The following is a 16,892-nucleotide window of genomic DNA, read 5'->3' as shown; positions in this document are numbered from 1 at the left end:
AAGCAGTTCAATGGCATCTTACAAAATTCTAAAAATATTTAATGAAATAAAGGAACATTTAATAAATAAGCATTTCCAACACCATTAACAATTAAAATGGTTTTTTTTTAACAAATAATATTTGTTCGAAATTAAATTATTTAAATTACATTTAAATAAATAAAATTTTAAACTTCTATAAACAATTTGATCTATACATCTAATAATTTCTGTTTTAGAGTTCAAATTGTAGCCTAATAAATACCCAAAAATGTAACTAGTTAAAACATGTAATTATTTGAAAAGCAAATAAAAATTCCTACTAAAAATGTGAACTAAGAAAAACTTTAGATATTTTTGTAACAAACCCATTAAAACCTACTTATCATTCTCTGAAAAAGGGACAAACTTTGACGTATGGCAAACTGTAGTGCTAGGAGGCGACTCTTGGTCTGGTCAGCGACTCCAATTGCGAGAGCCAGCATAATTGTAAATCAAATCGCTTGCCAAAGTGTCCCATCCGAAACCTACTCGAAGGCGTACTTAAGTGGAACATAGTCCCATGTAAATGACCGCCAGTCTCAGGACCGAAATGGGTGGAAAAATTAGTTGCCATTGGCAGAAACACTTTGCGCCCAAAATGTCATAATCATAAAAATTTGCAATTATGCTGATGACCGCAACACAGCAACACAGCAACACAACAACAACAACTGACAACTGGAGCAAGGCATTTCCAGTTCATTAGCCAGACCACGCCCCTGCCACGCCTTCGGCTACTTGGCACCGCCCCACTTTTGGTCCGTGTGAGGACACCACACACATTTGATTTTGTTGCCCCGGGAGGTTTTTACTTGGCACGACTTCCAGACTGGGAGTAATGCAATACAAATTATGCAGACAACTGGAGACAATAAAGTCATTAGCCTCCATTCTTAGCCATCAGGCCCAGTGGCAATGGGACTAAAGGGAACTACAAGTACGATGTGGCACCTTAGGGTTTGGTTTAATTGGTAAACATAAGTCAGAAATCTGTTCTTAATCAGCAGACAATAGAACAAAACCAACAAAGTAACAAGAAACTAATTTATAATTAATACATTTTTTATTACACATTTTCAATTCAACCAATCTGCTTTTCTACATTGCATATCCATTATTTTGGAGGTAGTTTTAGGGAGTTGGATGTGTATATATATTAAAACCAGAGAGATTCTATCATGATCCGAAATATGTCATATAAATATTAAATGAAATAAACAAAATAATTAGACATAGAACCCTTAAACTCATCTTTCTTAGTTTTTCATAGACATCAATTTATTCATATCAAATGTTTTGTACGTGACTGTTTTGCTTATCACTTAATACATGCTGTGGTTTTTTTATATATGTTTTTTTTTTGTTGCTTTTTTCAATTGTTTTACATAAATTCATTTCTTACAATACATTCTCGCGTTTAGTTAGATTTCATAAATAATTCACAATATTTTTGATGTAGACGCTTTTCTGTTTTGGTTTTCTATAAATACTTTCACAATAAATTATTGGCTTAAAAAGAAGGAAACTACTAGGACCTAGGCATTGGAATCCAGAGGGCACCCTTCCCTGCGCAGCACTGCTACTTGGAATTTGAGTACAAATGCGAGTATAAGTCAAGGTCAAGGCCTAGCTGCTACGCGCACCTGCGGGAAGTTCTGTGTGTACCCCAGGATCCGGTGGTCTCTATTATTTTTCCGGATTTTTCCGTTTTCCGATTCACCTGCACTACGATTGGTGGGGTGGGCATGCAATAACTACCTAGCTATGGAAGTGAATAAATAGACGCTCGGTGGCAGATCACCACTGGTTGGAGGGACGGCGCTCAGCGCCGGGAGCCGCACTGCCCGAAAAACGCGGCGACGAGGAGTTCTGCGAGGAGCTGCTGCTGGGCATGCTGCTGCAGGCTGCCTCGTTTGCCAGCAGCGTGTGAATGGCCGCCAGCAGCTTCTTGCGAGCTCCAAACGCAGTGATGCCCAGCTCCATCATGTTCTCCTCGGTCAGCGTGGTGAACACCTCCAAATCAATTTCGTTATGCACAAATAATTCTGAAAAAATAAACAAGTGCGTTAGTGCCAGTGCCATTATTCAGTAACAGAGCTGCTCACACAGTGATCCCAAAAGGCTTTCAACTCTTCGGGATACAGTGCGAGGAGCTCGATTAAAAGAAGCGGAAATTTGCCAGGATAGTAAGAGGATATAATAATAAGCTCCCCAAATTGCTCCATGTTAGTAAGAAAAAAAATGGTTTTAACAACAGGATAACTATGTCTTTATCAAACATCGGAAATACATTGTGAATATAGACACAATTGGACCGATTTACTCACTGATATAATGCTCCAGACCCAAGCTGGTTAGCAGCGTCTGAATGTCCTTATGCTGGGCCAGCTGCATACGCCGATTTACGGGCGTGGCATCCAGCAGTCCGGTGGTGGCACTGAGTCCGTACGGAGACCCTAGGCCCGGTGGCAGTCGCCAGCCTGCACCGCCTCCTCCTATTGCTCCTGCTCCCGCGTTACCATTGTCATCCGCCGTGTCGACGGGTGCCGGCGAGGTGCAGCTTAGGCCCATGCCCATCCAGGCGGGCGTGGGCGTGCGCAGTTCCCCCGCCACCGGTGTCCGTTCCATGGCCTTGTAGCCCAGGGCCCTCTTCATGTCAAAGTCGAAGGCGCGGTGGACTGCGTGCTTGTGGCCGGCACCTCCGCTGCCAGCCAGGTCGTAGTGCAGGCTGCGGTAGCTCTCGGCACTTCCTGGCAGCAGGTGGGCTCCTCCTCCGACTCCATTGGAGTTGTTGAGGCCCAGGAGGACGCCGTCGCTGAGGCGTCGCCCCAGCCGGGCTGCTCCTCCACCGCCGCCGCCGCCTGGCACGCTGCCCGCCTCGCTGCCGTAAGTGGAGTCCGGGGAGTAGTGCGCCCGACTATTGCCACATCCAGCTCCCAGTCCACCCGCAGCCGCCGCCGCCGAGGAAGATGAACTGGAGGACACTGCGCCCGGAACCTGGCCGTACGGCGGATACGACTGCTCCAGCGAGGTGGTGCTACTGCTGAAGCTCTGGTAGCCACTCGTATTTTGGCTGCAGCTGTTCCGCGGCGAGACATTTATGCCCGCGGACGGCGGGGGCGGCTGTTTGAGCGGCGCCACTCCGGCCACACCTGGTGGCACCTGCAGGTAGTTGTTGTTGTGGTTGACCACCAGCGGACGACCCTGCGCCTGCTGCTGCTGATGCTGCTGCTGCTGGCTCTGCTGCTGGAAGCTGTTGTGCAGCTGCATGTACTTCTGGGTGGGCGCACATATGCCAGTGGGCGTGGCCAGGCCATTGGCGTTGAGCAGCAAGTGGTTGTTGTTGGCGTAGGGCGTAAGCTGGCCGGAGAGGACGGGGGGCAGCAGAGATGGGGTCTTGGGACTGTCCACGTAGCCGGCCAATAGGGCGGTCAGCTGAGTGCGATAGGCCAGGTTAAGGTCCTTGTCCTTGGGCATAAAGTAGAAGTCGGGGACTTCAGGCTTTACGAAGGGCGTGGCCAGGCGCAAGATCTCCTGGCGGGCCTCGTAAATTTTGTCTAATGAAATCAGAGTTGGCAACCAGGGAACAATAAAGCACTAGCATATTACTCACCTATAAACTTCTCCACGCCCTTGACCACAATGGCCAGTGTACTCTGGCGTTGCTTCTGGCGCAACGTTATGTACACGCCATACTTGGTGTTGAGGCTCATTATTTCGGAGGCATCGTTCTGGTTGTCCGGAAAGTCAAAAATCAACGCTACGGGCAAATTGCCTAGCAATTGTTGTCGCGCCAAGTAGACGTCGTCGATGCGCCCGCTGATCGTGACCTGCGACTTCTTCAGCGGCTTCACATTCATGTCGCTCAGATCGGGGAAGATGATCTTGGTCTGGGTACGCTCCATGATGCTCAGCAGATTCACATTATTCTTGCCCTTGACGATCTCGTGGTGCTGCGGCGAGATCTCCATTTGGACATTGACAAGGATTTGGCTCTAGAAGAACGTAAGAAAATGAGAGTTTTGATTTCTTAGAGGAATATCCTTTGGCTTTCCCCAGAGACAACTCACTGCAATGCTCTCGCAGGCAAAGTTGATCAGCAGCTGAGTGGCATCTCGGACCTGGGCAGATTCCTTTTCCGATCCCTTGACCAAAACCAGCGAGGTGTGCAGCTTGGGACGTGTGGAAAATATGACCTGCACATTGAACTTGCTCTCGATCATCTTGATGTAGGGCGTCTCATGGTCCGGCTGCGGCTTGCTGGGCCCCATCACGGGCATCTCGAAGGAGATGAGAAGTGGCGTGGAGAGCCGCACGAGGGCCCGGGCACGCTCCACGCCCTCCAGGCTGCCGCACAGCGACACCTGGTTTGACTTCTCGGTGGGATTGGAGCGGTTCGAGTCCGGGAAGTGTATGTGGGTATGGGTCTCGTCCATGATGCGTTTGATGTTGTTGCCGCCGCGTCCGATGATGTACGAGTGGTCCGTGTAGCTGACATCCATTTTCATGATCACACGGGTGCCCTGTGCACGGAATATTTCAATTATAGAAGAAGCATTTTACTCAAGTCCCTCACTCAACCCACCCTCGAGTCAAGGCTGCTCAGGATGCGCTCCTTGGCACGCTGCACCTGGTCCACCTTGCCCACAATTCTCACATGGGGATCTTTAAAGAATATGTAGAATATACATATAAATAGAGGTAAATAGTAAATGGCGGTAAAAACGCCTCACCCTTCTTGCTCTTGGCTCCGATTTTGAGTCTGCAAGGCCAGCTCACATAGGTATCCGTCGTGTTCATCATCTAAAAACAAATCGTATTGGATATAAGACGCTCAATATACCAAAGTCAGCAAAGGTCTTAGTCAATCTCAACGGCTACTAAAACTGAAATTTATAGTGGTACAGTCGGAGGTCCAAACAAAAGACATTAATCAAATAACTTAAAAATTTTGTTCAAAGAGTAAGATCCTATTGAAACGGAAACATATTATGATATACTATAAATGATATTAAATTAAAAGGCATGGCATTCTAAATTTAAATATATCTCAGCTATGGTCTTCCGACAGTTGTTTATTTGTTTAATTTAAGTATTAAGTAAAGGTTAAGCCTTGTGTGAAATGTAATAACTTTATACTAATTTTAGATAGGTTTTTGCATATTTTCACTCACGTCATGAAAGAAATATTCGGCTCCATTCATGCCCTCGATGACGCTGTCAGCTATAAACATATATTATTGCATATATAGACAAACATAAAAATTACACATAAAATATGGAAATTCTCAGAACTTACCCTTTATCAACTGCTCCAGTTTCTGGCGATCAACCTTGAACCGTTCGGTGTGCAGATCGTCTGGATTTTGCACGCCCAACTTCATGGCGATGGCGCGTATGTCACTCCAATCGCTGTCCACCGAAGAGATCTCGCTCTGGGTCTCGCTGGGAGCTCCGCTGCCCACCGATGTGGTCGAGGGCAGGGCCTGCAGGCTGGCCAGGGATCCGATCCCGTCCATGCCCACGCCCCCCATTGGCGACTTGGCGACATCTGCCGCTGTCGGATACATCAGTTTGTTGAACGAGGCGCAGGACAGCATCGTGGAGAGGGTCAGTGGTTCAAGTGGAGGTCGAGATGTGGGTAAAGATCAGTGGGTCAGTGGGAGTAGAGGTTGTTTTAAAAAAAACCAAGCAAAATGTCCAATTATGTTCCTCGACAAAAGCAATGTCGATGCGTTTCTGGTCAGCGATGTGAGATGTGTGAGGTGAAATGCGTGTGGGAGTTCAATGAGTGGGTGAGCTGAGGATGAGATGTGAAGTGCCCAGAAATTATAAAGATTTTTGGAATGATATTTAGTTTATTTTCTTATTAGAAAGCATAAAGGAAAGACAATAATCCTAAGTAATCAGTGGTATCGAAGACCAAATCTATTATTAGAATTAAGATACTGATTCAGGAAGAATCAAATAATTATAATAATAATGGGTGGTAATGTTAGGTTAACAATACAGTCGCTAGGAGAAATTCCATAGATTCGATATAATATAGCCTTCTTATATATTTGGAACTGGGAAATTCTCACAGACAAGTTTGAGGCAAGGTTCAATACACAAAACTAAAACATAGATTCATAAACATTAATTCTTACTTCACATTTTATTTCATTTAAATAATTTTGAATTATGTTGATATTAAAAAACTATTAGACCTGAGAAAATTAAGGTTAACCATTGGAAAAAAAAACTATATATTTTATGCTACGTGCTCAACTTCGTTTTGTATAATTTATTTTATTTTTGTGGAATAAGCAAACAACTGACTTTGCTATGCAGTTAATTATATTTAAATAAATTCACATTTGAAGCTACTTAATTTAAAAATTTCAAATATAAAATTAATTTGTTTAATTGAATTTAAGGAAATTTACTGAATAATATTCTATATTTTCTATTTTCCCCGCCGACATAACCTCTCAACCTTAAAACTTTTCTGCCATGAGGTTTCCCCTTTCTCCTTTTCTCCCTTTCTCTCGTCGAGAAGCGGAGAAGCGGCGTAACGGAGCCGTGAATTGAAAGAGACGAATAGCGGTTAACCGTAATGCCACACTTTCTCCTCCCGGGAAGAATGTTTCAACGAATCCAATGGAGAACTTACCGATGGCGATCTCGCTCGGGATCGGGTGCGGGAACGGGAACTCGATCTCTACTTAAAGTTGAACAGCAGACCCTGGAAGTCCAGGCAAATGGCGTGCGAGAAATCCTGAACAAATTGGACGGCCTCGACGAGACAGACGTTCATAACAAAATTACGTATTTGTTGAAATCGTTCGACGAAAGGCATTTAGGTTGTGATCTGGGAATGCGCGGCTATATATATATATATATCAGTATATATCAGCGGGGTCGGGGAGGGAGGCAGGGGGGATTGCGTCAGAATTAGTATATGGAATGTCTGGCTTTTGGCTCCTGGTTGGCTTCCACTTTCAAGTGTGACTCGAAGGCAACTGAACGCGGCTCCAGCTTTCGATTTTCGATCTCGGGCGGATTTTGTCGATTTTCGCCGGCCGAAAAATCTAACTGTAGGCCATGGATGAATTCTGCACAGGAGAGAGTGTCCCGACCATTGTTGTTGCTGGGTCAATGAACCAAAAAACCCAACGCAAACTCTCTTTCTCATAAAACAAGAAAGGTTACTAACTTCGAAGTTTGTATGCTCTTTCTCAGAGTAGCTAAATTATATTTATTATATAATTAGGAATATTATTTTTTTTATTGTTCCCAATATATGTGTAATATAGAAGTCAGATATTCTTATGGCAGCTTAAATTATATAGGGGACCGATAGTGGCTCATATATGTGAGAATAGTCAGCAGAATATCTTTAAAGTTTCATTCAGATATGTCGAAAAATAAGAGACAAGTTTGTGAGGAACGGACAGTCGGACAGATAGACGGACATGGATAGATCGACTCGTCTGTTAATGCTGATCAAGAATATATATTTTATATTTTATATATATTACTGCGTTCCAAAACTTCTAATTTAAATGATAGTACCATTCAAGGGTATGAAAAGGGAAGAGAAAGCAAAACAAAGACGCTCAAGAGCAGCCAAGCAACATGTTGCTCGGCGGGGCGCAACATGTTGTGTGCCATTTACAGATGTTAGCGATGCTGTGCAATCTCGCTGTTAAGTTTTCATTCACTTTTGGCGCCAGAAAAAGTGGGTGGAGGAGAGGACGCTAGAAAAACCGACTTTTTTGCCGCCAAAAAACACGCCACTTACCGCAAATTTCGGATCGGATCGAGGCACACAAACACAAATGTAATTAACTTAAACACAATCAATTGTAAAATCAAATTTAACAAAAATAACACGCTCGTTTTCACGTAAAAAAAAAAATAATGGAGAATAAAGAAATTACATATCGCTTGTCGATTTTATTTCAAGCGCAATTAATTTTCCGTCAAATTGGTTAAATCAAAATTCGAATTGGGACTATTCGGCTGGCAGTCGATGTACTTTTTTCAATGCGGACCGAAAAAAATAACCACTACCGAAGGAGGCGAGTAACAGAGGGAAAAACACGTGTGTGGAAAACACAAAATTGAAATGTAAATGGGAGTTGTAAATGGGGAAATGCAATGGAAAACGAGTGAGAAGCGAAACTGAATCGTTGTCCGGAGTCAAGTATTGGTTGTTTTATATTATAGCATCGGATTCTTGTATTATTTCAGGTTCGGTGGCGGTGCCCGGCGTGTGCAGTTGTCGTCATTGAAGCGCGACTCAAGTCCAACTAAGTTTATCGCAGATTTTCGGTGGGTCCGTGTCCCAACTGACCTTCAGCTCCGAAAGCTCTCTCAGTCATAATGGAGGCGGTGCAGCGGGGGGCCACTTGATCCACTAGCAAAATGCGTAAACACAAAGCTCTCTGCGTGGCCGAATAACGGGACTCGGCTAGGAGCTTGTGGCTAACAGCCAGCTAACAGGGCGGAGCTTTCAAGGACTGCCGCCAGATGTCGCCTTGGTGAATGTCTGAACAGTGAGCTCGAAAAGTTTGTACTCTACAGTGAGACCAAACTAATGAAACCACATAAAAATCATAAATAATACAACAAAAAATGCAAAATGTACTTAGTATTTTTATTGTACACATTAAAGGTTTAAATTGAATTTTAAAAATCGTTCTATTGAATTTTAAGAAATCTACGAATATGCTAGAAAATTGTAAACATATATAACTTACCATATTAGTAATCTTTACAAAAATACATTAAAGTATTCATATACCTTGCAAAAAGGATTTACCTTTCTATAGTTTTAAGGAACATGTACTAAATGCATTCATATTTACCTTTTATTAAATATATTTCACAGATTTTATACTAGAATCATTAAAAAAATGAAGCACATTGAAAATAAAAACACCCCTTTAAATATTTATTATTGTTTATTTATGTGTAGTTCGCCTGCTTGTGGTTTAATCAAATGCCATACACACTGACTTTATATGCTGCGCTTTGATTTGAATTCACTTTTTACATTAATATTCACTGAAATCATTAAAACTAGTACATATATTCGTATGACATTGATTAGTTTTTCTCTGTATTTCCTTGCTGCGTTTTTTACATCACTGTTTACTTTTCTTGGGGACTTAATGCTATATTTTTTCCGGCTTTACACATTTTGGTTATTAACTGTTTGTGGATATGAATATTTTATATTCAATGCAAAATGCATCTGCATGCTTTTGATTTCCATTTTGGAGCTCCTATTTCTATATATTTTGGTTAATATGCATACATTAATTATTTTCGTTTATATATTTATCTATTCTGCAACATTCAAAGGAAAATCCGTTGACGATTTTTTCTATGTACATAAACCTAGATTTACATTTCTTGTATTTAAATTGTTTTGCTCTGAATGAAACCATATTGAAACTAAGGGATAAACCATGACTGCACTGTAATAATTTTTGATAATGTACGTAAATTAGGGAAGACAACTTTCACAACACGATTTGATTACAGAAATCTTGGCGCATGCATTTGAGTATTGTAATGCTTATATCTTTATTTGTTTGTTATTATTATTTCAACATTTACACACTTTTTATTTACATATATTGGTTTTTGTTTATAATATCATTTAACATTTATTGTACTACTGTTTAAAACAAATATCCGTAATCTAACCTTTTGTTCAATTTACATTTCTTTTCTTGGCATTACCAATTACCATTAATATTGATTTATTTTCAAAGCAAAGGAACTATTTACCGCTGGATTTTTGTTGGCCAAAAATGTTGAAATAATCGTTTGTTTCTTTCGAGTTTTAATATTGCCCCAATAGCATTTAAACCAAAATGTTCCTATTTTATTTGTTTCATCTATGAATTCATGTTTCTCTACAAAGCAGGAAGTGTTTTAAGAATTAATTTTGCTTTATGTCCACAACCGTAAAAAGTTCCTTTCTGTACAGTGGGTATTATTATTCCTTACTAGCTTATCTTTAGTTTCTTGTTTATTTACACATTAATTTGGCGATTAAAAATAACTGTTTTCTGTTCCGTTCCCTTGGCTCCTATGGCTCTGGCTCAGGCAAAGCCCACTTTACAATGCACTACGGTACCCGAAAGCTAAGCTCAAGTGCAGTCTAAAGTTCAGCTTGCTGTACACTGAGCGGAATTTCTGGTATATATGTGAGTGCTCAGAACATAAAGAGCATTTGGTATCGCAATCCAAGCGACTGTGTGGAGAGTACATATAATATATGCATATAATGTGTGTTTTCATTTTATGTGTTTGAATAAGCACAAGTATTTTCTTACCCTGTACGCAAATTCACAAACTAACTGTAAACATGTTACTCTTGCGTATTTATTTCTGCGATTATTAATGTTTTCTATTGATACCTTCAAGTACTTGGTTTATTGCGCGCAGTTTTCACGATTTACTGTAGCTTCGTATTAATGGAGAATTAAAAATGTATTAATTTAGGGGAAAAACTAGATAAAAAGATAAACTTAAATAAATAAACAAATGTATTTATCCGCTTTATTGTCAGGAATAATTTAAGTAATTGAAATATATAATTGAAAACTCAATATTTAAATTGAAAAAAAGAAAAAATTATATATTACATATTACTTTATTATTTATTGTTTCTGTTGACAATAAACAAATAATTAACCTTCACAAACATGAAGCTCGTTTCTTACTGAACCTTTTTTTATGTGCAATTTCAACGTACAGGGTATTTTTCATTTACATACAATTTTATATGGGTTGCACCATCAAGTTATACCTTCCTCAACCTTACATTAATTTATTTCCTGTTATTATTCATTGATTTCGCGCCGTCTCCGCCTTCAACTGTTAAATACTATATATCCCGACACTGCCCAGCTTGTGCGTAAGACTCGGGAGCGAGGGCAATCCGTACTCGCAATCGTATATATTAATTATACTTGGGGGGTGTGGCATGTGGAAGGGGGGCGGCGGCAAGCACCTTAAGCTACTTTCGCGAATGCATTTCATCATCAATTCGGCATCAGCACGCGCTCCAACGCGACTGCATCGCGTCCTGCCGCCGCCGTGGAGGAGTCATCAATAATCGCTGATCCTGCCAGCTGGCCACGCCCCCCGCAAGTGTCGTTGACAGGCGCTTAATGCCGCGCGCAGTAACATCAGCAGCAGCAGTAACATCAGCAGCAGCAGCAGTTGTAGTTGCCGATGCACTTGCAATATTCGCAGCATCGCTGCGATTTGAAGTTGCCATTGCCATGGCCATTTGACAATTATAAAAGCATTTGACGCTCGTTGCGGATGTTGCCGCTTTTGGAGCTGTCACATCCTCCGCATCCAGATCCACATTCGCATGGTTGCTGCTCCTGGCTCCTGGCAACTGTTGATGTTGCTGCCGCTGTACCTTGGCCCTTCCAGTTGCCGGCTTTGTGTATTGACAGTTGATAATTTGATGGGCCAGCAGCGTTGCCAGCAGGGCTGCCATCGTTGCCCCTCCTTCTAGGATCCACTGCCACGTCCCCTCGAACTGCCTGTTGATGGGGAGCTTTGTTAGCCAGAATTGCCAGAAGATTTCACGTGCAGCTGTCGAAGCGCCCGATGCACTATTATCCGCTGCAAGGAGACAGAGAGACAGGCGAGTGTGAGTGGGAGCAGAGTTTGCAGAGTTTGAGGGGAAAAAAAAGGGCGTAGAATGAACGATGCCGTTAATGGAGGCAACGAATTTTACGCCTTTGACACCTTTGTGCCGAGCTAACCCAATAAAAAGTGATTTCACATCCCCTCGAATGGTTTTTAAGGGCGGCCTAAAGAGGAGGTACAGCTTATTTGATGGAAAGTATCTGTAGACTAGACTTTTATAAAAGAAACTAGAATAAATATATTCTGAAAATGGTTTAAGTTTATGGTGATAAGTAAAAAGTTATCCTAGATTTCAAATCAAGATTGATCCCTCTAATATCGAGATTAGTTTGGATAGTTTATTTATTAAAAGTTTCCTTAAAAACAATATATATACTTTCAATACATTCATTCAACTATTTCCATCTCATAAAATACTCATCATAAGGATTTTGAAGTGCTTTCGCGGAACCACGGCAATCTTCGAGGGCGAAGAGCGGAAAGTACACAGCAAATCCAGCTTGCTTTCCAGCGAGATATTTAAAAATACAAGATATTCCTTAGCCAGACGGGTTCAGCTATGTGTGTATGTGTGTGTCAACATTGCATTTGCATAAAATTCTGGGCAAAGAATCGGAACATGCAATCTCCCCCATTCCATCTGTTTAACACTGATGGAGCAGCGAGGGTGGCTTGACAACTTCCGTTTCAGGATTCGCCTCGAGCTCTGCTGCCAAAATATTGTTGCACACTTTTATGAGATTCCCACCCCAGTAATCCAGCGAACTCGATTTTAAATACAATTTTCAGTTGAATGCGTTTACACACTTGTTATTCCTGGTGTTGTCGTTACTCGGTGTTAAGTAAATGTTGTCGCTGGTAAGTGGCAAAAGGGAATACCGCAAAGGGAACTTGGCCCGAACCGGCAAGGATACGGACTCGAGTTTTGCCAGCGGCTCCAATCATCGCTTCCGTCCTGCACAGTCTGCCGCCATTCCGCGACAATCTTTCATGTCTAAACTTAGTTTATACCAATTTGATTTCCCCGCCATTTGATTCGATAAGCCTGCTCCTGCCGCTGGTAGTTACAGGCCAGGCCAGGCAAGGCAGCCTGGAAGAATGTTTATGCTGCACAATTTTATTTACATAATTCACATTGTGTCCCCGACATCGGCAGGACGCAGGCACAGGCCATCCTTGTTGTTTGTTAAAGGCTCTGCCTGGGCTTAAATCGATGCGGAATGGCATCACTTAAATTTATCGGTGAGGCAGAAAGATGTATTTCATAGGGTTTTTATATGGATATAAACGGTTGCTTGCCAGCCTTTAAATTAATCCTTCTTATAAACTAGGACCTTTCCCTTAATATTGTGTGTCAATAGCAAAAATACTCACCCGAGTAGTAGGTCAAATAGGACTCGTTGTGATCCTCGTAGCCTCCACGTTCGCCATTCGGATTCTCCTCGAGGGGATAATTATTCATGTCATACGATCTGCCAGAGGCCATTATTCTGGGACGGTCCTCCTCAATGACGCTCTCCATTTCCTCCTTGAAGATGTCAAAGATATTGGCCGTGCACTTGAGCTGACAGAGCGAAACGGAAACATGGATACGAATTAGAATCGCCACTGCAAGTGCCAACTGGGGCGGGCAGCCAGCATATCCTTACCCTCATCTGGCTCTTGAGAAAATGTTGAGTAGTGACCATGAAATGTATGGCACTCGTAACCGACTCCAGGGTGCTGTTCTCCTGTCTCTCCGTCTGATACGTCTTTATGTGGTGCGGTGGAACCTACAACAACAGCAAGCGGAGGAATAATGTCAAGTGGGCAGCTCGAGCTAGCAACAAAATCAATTTGCAAATATTCATCAATAGGAACTATCCCTGCCTCCATCTAGTCGTGCAATCCTTTCGATCAAGTGGGCCGCAGTGTGAAAGCGAATAGTAACTAACCAAAGGCAAAAGCTGACACTTCTCCCCCGAAAAATAAAGGAGACCATGGCAGAGCGGTTCCGGCAAATTTATAACTTATGAATGATGAATAGATTTACGCTTGAGTGATTAACTAGAGCAGAGCGAGAGCAGGAGCAGAAGGCAGGAGCAGAGAGCATGGAGCAGGAGGCAGGAGCCAAAGGACATGGGTGAGCTGGAGGCCACTTTGTTTGCGGTGAGTTTATTTTGAAGTGCCCGGCAGATACCGTTGCCTGACCCACCCGACCTCGCACCACCCAATATCCAACCCGACCCCAAAACCACCACCTACTGACAGCACAAACTACGACGATGACGACGTCGACGACTACGACGACGTTGCTGCTGCTGCTGCTGCTGCTTCTGATGATGATGATGATGGTGGTGGTGGCTTCGGGGCGGTGGTGAGTGGTGCTCCTGCTGAAATGCGCTCGTTAGCTAAAAGATCAAGTGGCCGCACCCACCATGTGGTGTAGGCAACACTCAAGTGCTGTTTGTGTTAGTTTTCCTGCTTTATTTTCCCATGTTTATATATATTTATACACACACACACACATATGCATTTTTGCTGAATTGCTTGTTTTGATGGCGATTAAATCTGATACCGGGCTTGTCGCTTCTCAAACTGAATTTTACTTATTTTTAATTCTGATTAAATCTGCAAGTATTCTTTGGATTTCGCTCAAACATTTATTGATTCAATTGGCAATTGAGAGGGTTGGGTGAAATACAACAGAATGTGTATCCTTCGATAGCCACAAGCTTATACTGAAAAGATGCTTTGCTGTATCTAGTAATTTTTATTTTAAATGTTAAAGGAAATGTGCAAAATCGTTCCACTTTATCCATCTAATATATACATTTTTAATACAATACATATGTTATTCAGATTGCGGAGGGAAATGTCCAACATTTCAAACATAGTTTTTGATTTTTGTATAGCTTTTGTTGAAGGATTACGTAGTAATCTTAACAAATTCCTTAAAGCCATTTTATTTCCAATTTAATTATTGAATGGCTCTTTGATCTTTCTCTGAAACTTACAGACTTTCCCGGATCACTTGTGAAACTCTAAACATTTTTCCAAACATTAAACTCAGCCTTACAACTCGATATTTGTGCTGTAAAAACTCGCTTTCAGAGGCCGCGAATTTGAATTATGGCTGGAGGGGGCACGAGCACTGACATTGACAACACATTTACTATACTCCAGCTGTCTGGGGCAACAATAACGAAGGCACCAGCCAAAAGTCGGCGTAATGTCCTTGCCGGCCATAAAAACGCCAGGGAAAAACTAGCTGACAACCTAAACGTTTCTTGAAAAACCAAACGCAAAATGCCAGGACATGTCAGCCCAGCCATCCTCCAGACCCGCTTCCCTTCTGAGCCCACCTCACTCACCTGCCGCCTCTGACACCCCTGACACCTGTGCAATCATGCGGAGCGGCAGCAGGACTCCCTGTCCTGGCACCTGGCTGGCTGCAAACCGGCGACCTCCTGTTGGAGCCGACTGCTGTGGTTGCGGCCATAAAACATCCCGCCCAGCAAAGCGAAAGGCATAAAAACTGACGGCATTTCAAAAAATGAACATATCCGAAGAAAGGTGGCGGGGCGGGGCGTGGCGTGGGTCTAGGCACATATAAATGCCAAAGATGCGGCTGGAAAATGGAGGCATCGCGCACACAGGTGCCAAAAAGTATGCAACAGACGCGAAATGAAAAATCGCACACTAAACGCAAAAAATGGGAAAACCAATGCCCACGTTTCACCTGGTTTTATTTTCGCGGAACAAGTTGATTGATCAAATCGGAGGGGACCACTTTGGAGTTAACTATTTAACGAACTTTGTATGAAAAGGTGAAAAAAAATATGAGAATAAATATGATATTTTAGTTTTAGTTTCTTCTAAATAAGTATGTCCCACTTTCCAGCTAAAAACTAATGGTTTAAATAAGAAATACAAGTTCTAATCTTAATTTTAAAGTCCTCCGTAATACGCAATAAACTTGGCATTACCCAACAGTGTTTAGTCCCCCTCAAAGTGCATCATTCAAATGCGACGAAAGTGCTCACACACCAAGTTCCCTGGCCCTCTCGTTGCCAATGACTAATTGAAAAAGCGGCGGTGGAGGCCATCAATCGAAAGCGATCAAAGTTACCCACTTTCGATTGCCTGCCTGCTAATTGAAAGGCGGAGTGGGCGTGGCCAGCTGCAGGAAACAGTGGTAAACGAAACCAAAACTTACCACAATACCATTAATAGTCCATGTCAAATTAGCAGCCGGTTTCGAGTATTTAATTGAGCAATTGCCGTCCACCAAATCGCCGACGCGATAGCGTGCCTGTATCCCGGTGACCACAGTGTGCTCTTCCGGTAGCTCTGCAAAAAGAGGGGTAATTGTGAGCCAAGGAATGCAAATGTAAAATTGCCCAAAAAGGGCCACGCTCAAACAGAGTTGTTCTAATTAATTTGCTCGCCTCGACCGCAGGTTTTCCTTTTCCCCTTTTTCCATTGCACTTTTTCTTTAGGCTTTGCAATATTGCATAGCTCTAGCTATAGTTAGTGAGCCACAGTGGGGTATTGTTAATTGGCTCAGAAGTTTGGATCGTAAAGGAAAATGTCTTACTTTAAATATATTTAGGGAGTACCAAATATAGCGCTATGAAATTAAAAATCAGCTGAAATAAGTAATTTTAAATAATAATACTCGTCCGCCATTCATCCGTTTGCACGTCCGTTTTTGAGCATTAAGCTAAACTAATGCGGAAAGTCCGATTTTTTGCGGAAATTTTCCGGATCCATCCCCACTAAGTCCGCTTTTTGTCTGCTGGGATATTACATTTCTTAGGTAAAACTACAATATGAAAACTATTCACTATTAAAAATAAGAAAAAAGTAAAAACTATAGCCTCTTTTTTAACGATTTATTTTAGTCCCTGAGTCAAACGAGCCTTACTTTTTCAACTACAATAAATATTTACATATTTTCCTATTAAGAAAAAGGTGTATAGATTTCGGCTTGATCTAGGTAGTTTTCCCCATTTTCATTTTTTTTCACTTACCAACCACCTCCATTTCGCCGGACACCATGGCTGTTTGAAATGTGGGGGCCTCCACGGATATTTCGCATGTAAATTTTCCCGAAATATTCAACGGCACCGACTGCAGGACGACGTGGCTCTGATTCGAAAGGTTGCGCTGCAAAGAGGAGAAAGCGAGAAAGAGCGGCGGAGAAAGTCAGTGGG

General features: G+C 42.3%; 3 protein-coding genes across 6 annotated transcripts in view; all 3 read right to left on the bottom strand.

The window, feature by feature from the left end:
* Positions 1 to 1,273: 1,273 nt before the first annotated feature.
* On the bottom strand, positions 1,274 to 5,629 carry BicC (protein bicaudal C). The gene is made up of 8 exons (XM_017168521.3): positions 5,321 to 5,629; positions 5,196 to 5,245; positions 4,755 to 4,824; positions 4,607 to 4,686; positions 4,092 to 4,544; positions 3,635 to 4,016; positions 2,349 to 3,578; positions 1,274 to 2,066 (listed from the first exon to the last, which is right to left on the bottom strand). Exons 1-8 carry the CDS (start codon positions 5,619 to 5,621, stop codon positions 1,819 to 1,821), a joined length of 2,814 nt encoding a protein of 937 aa, XP_017024010.1. The 5' UTR covers positions 5,622 to 5,629; the 3' UTR covers positions 1,274 to 1,818.
* A 51-nt stretch (positions 5,630 to 5,680) lies between these two features.
* LOC108075903 (uncharacterized) lies at positions 5,681 to 8,315 on the bottom strand. 2 transcript variants are annotated; one of them, XM_017168524.3, is made up of 3 exons: positions 7,808 to 8,315; positions 6,677 to 6,874; positions 5,681 to 5,821 (listed from the first exon to the last, which is right to left on the bottom strand). In XM_017168524.3, exon 2 carries the CDS (start codon positions 6,860 to 6,862, stop codon positions 6,725 to 6,727), a length of 138 nt encoding a protein of 45 aa, XP_017024013.1. In that variant the 5' UTR covers positions 6,863 to 6,874; positions 7,808 to 8,315; the 3' UTR covers positions 5,681 to 5,821; positions 6,677 to 6,724. The 2 variants fall into 2 exon arrangements, with proteins under 2 accessions (XP_017024013.1, XP_017024011.1); XM_017168522.3 differs by having other exon boundaries at positions 6,677 to 6,888; positions 7,808 to 8,314.
* A 2,091-nt stretch (positions 8,316 to 10,406) lies between these two features.
* Positions 10,407 to 16,892, bottom strand: part of beat-Ic (beaten path Ic) — a 40,201-nt gene continuing 33,715 nt past the window's right edge. Inside the window, exons 1-5 of one of the 3 annotated variants that reach the window (XM_070284841.1) lie at positions 16,355 to 16,452; positions 15,893 to 16,026; positions 13,344 to 13,466; positions 13,069 to 13,258; positions 10,407 to 11,667 (exon numbers count right to left, since the gene is read on the bottom strand). In XM_070284841.1, the coding sequence (XP_070140942.1) occupies positions 11,081 to 11,667; positions 13,069 to 13,258; positions 13,344 to 13,382 (816 nt within the window). In that variant the 5' untranslated portion in view covers positions 13,383 to 13,466; positions 15,893 to 16,026; positions 16,355 to 16,452 and the 3' untranslated portion in view covers positions 10,407 to 11,080. Of the gene's footprint in view, positions 11,668 to 12,801; positions 12,998 to 13,068; positions 13,259 to 13,343; positions 13,467 to 15,892; positions 16,027 to 16,354; positions 16,453 to 16,709; positions 16,846 to 16,892 lie in introns of those variants that run through there. The other 2 variants (XM_017168328.3, XM_070284840.1) reach the window with 2 other exon arrangements.

The sequence above is a fragment of the Drosophila kikkawai genome, chromosome 2L, assembly GCF_030179895.1.
Source record: "Drosophila kikkawai strain 14028-0561.14 chromosome 2L, DkikHiC1v2, whole genome shotgun sequence".
NCBI classification, from domain to species: Eukaryota; Metazoa; Arthropoda; class Insecta; order Diptera; family Drosophilidae; genus Drosophila; species Drosophila kikkawai.
Note: the sequence above shows the minus strand (reverse complement) of the source record. Positions and strands in the feature narration are given on the sequence as shown.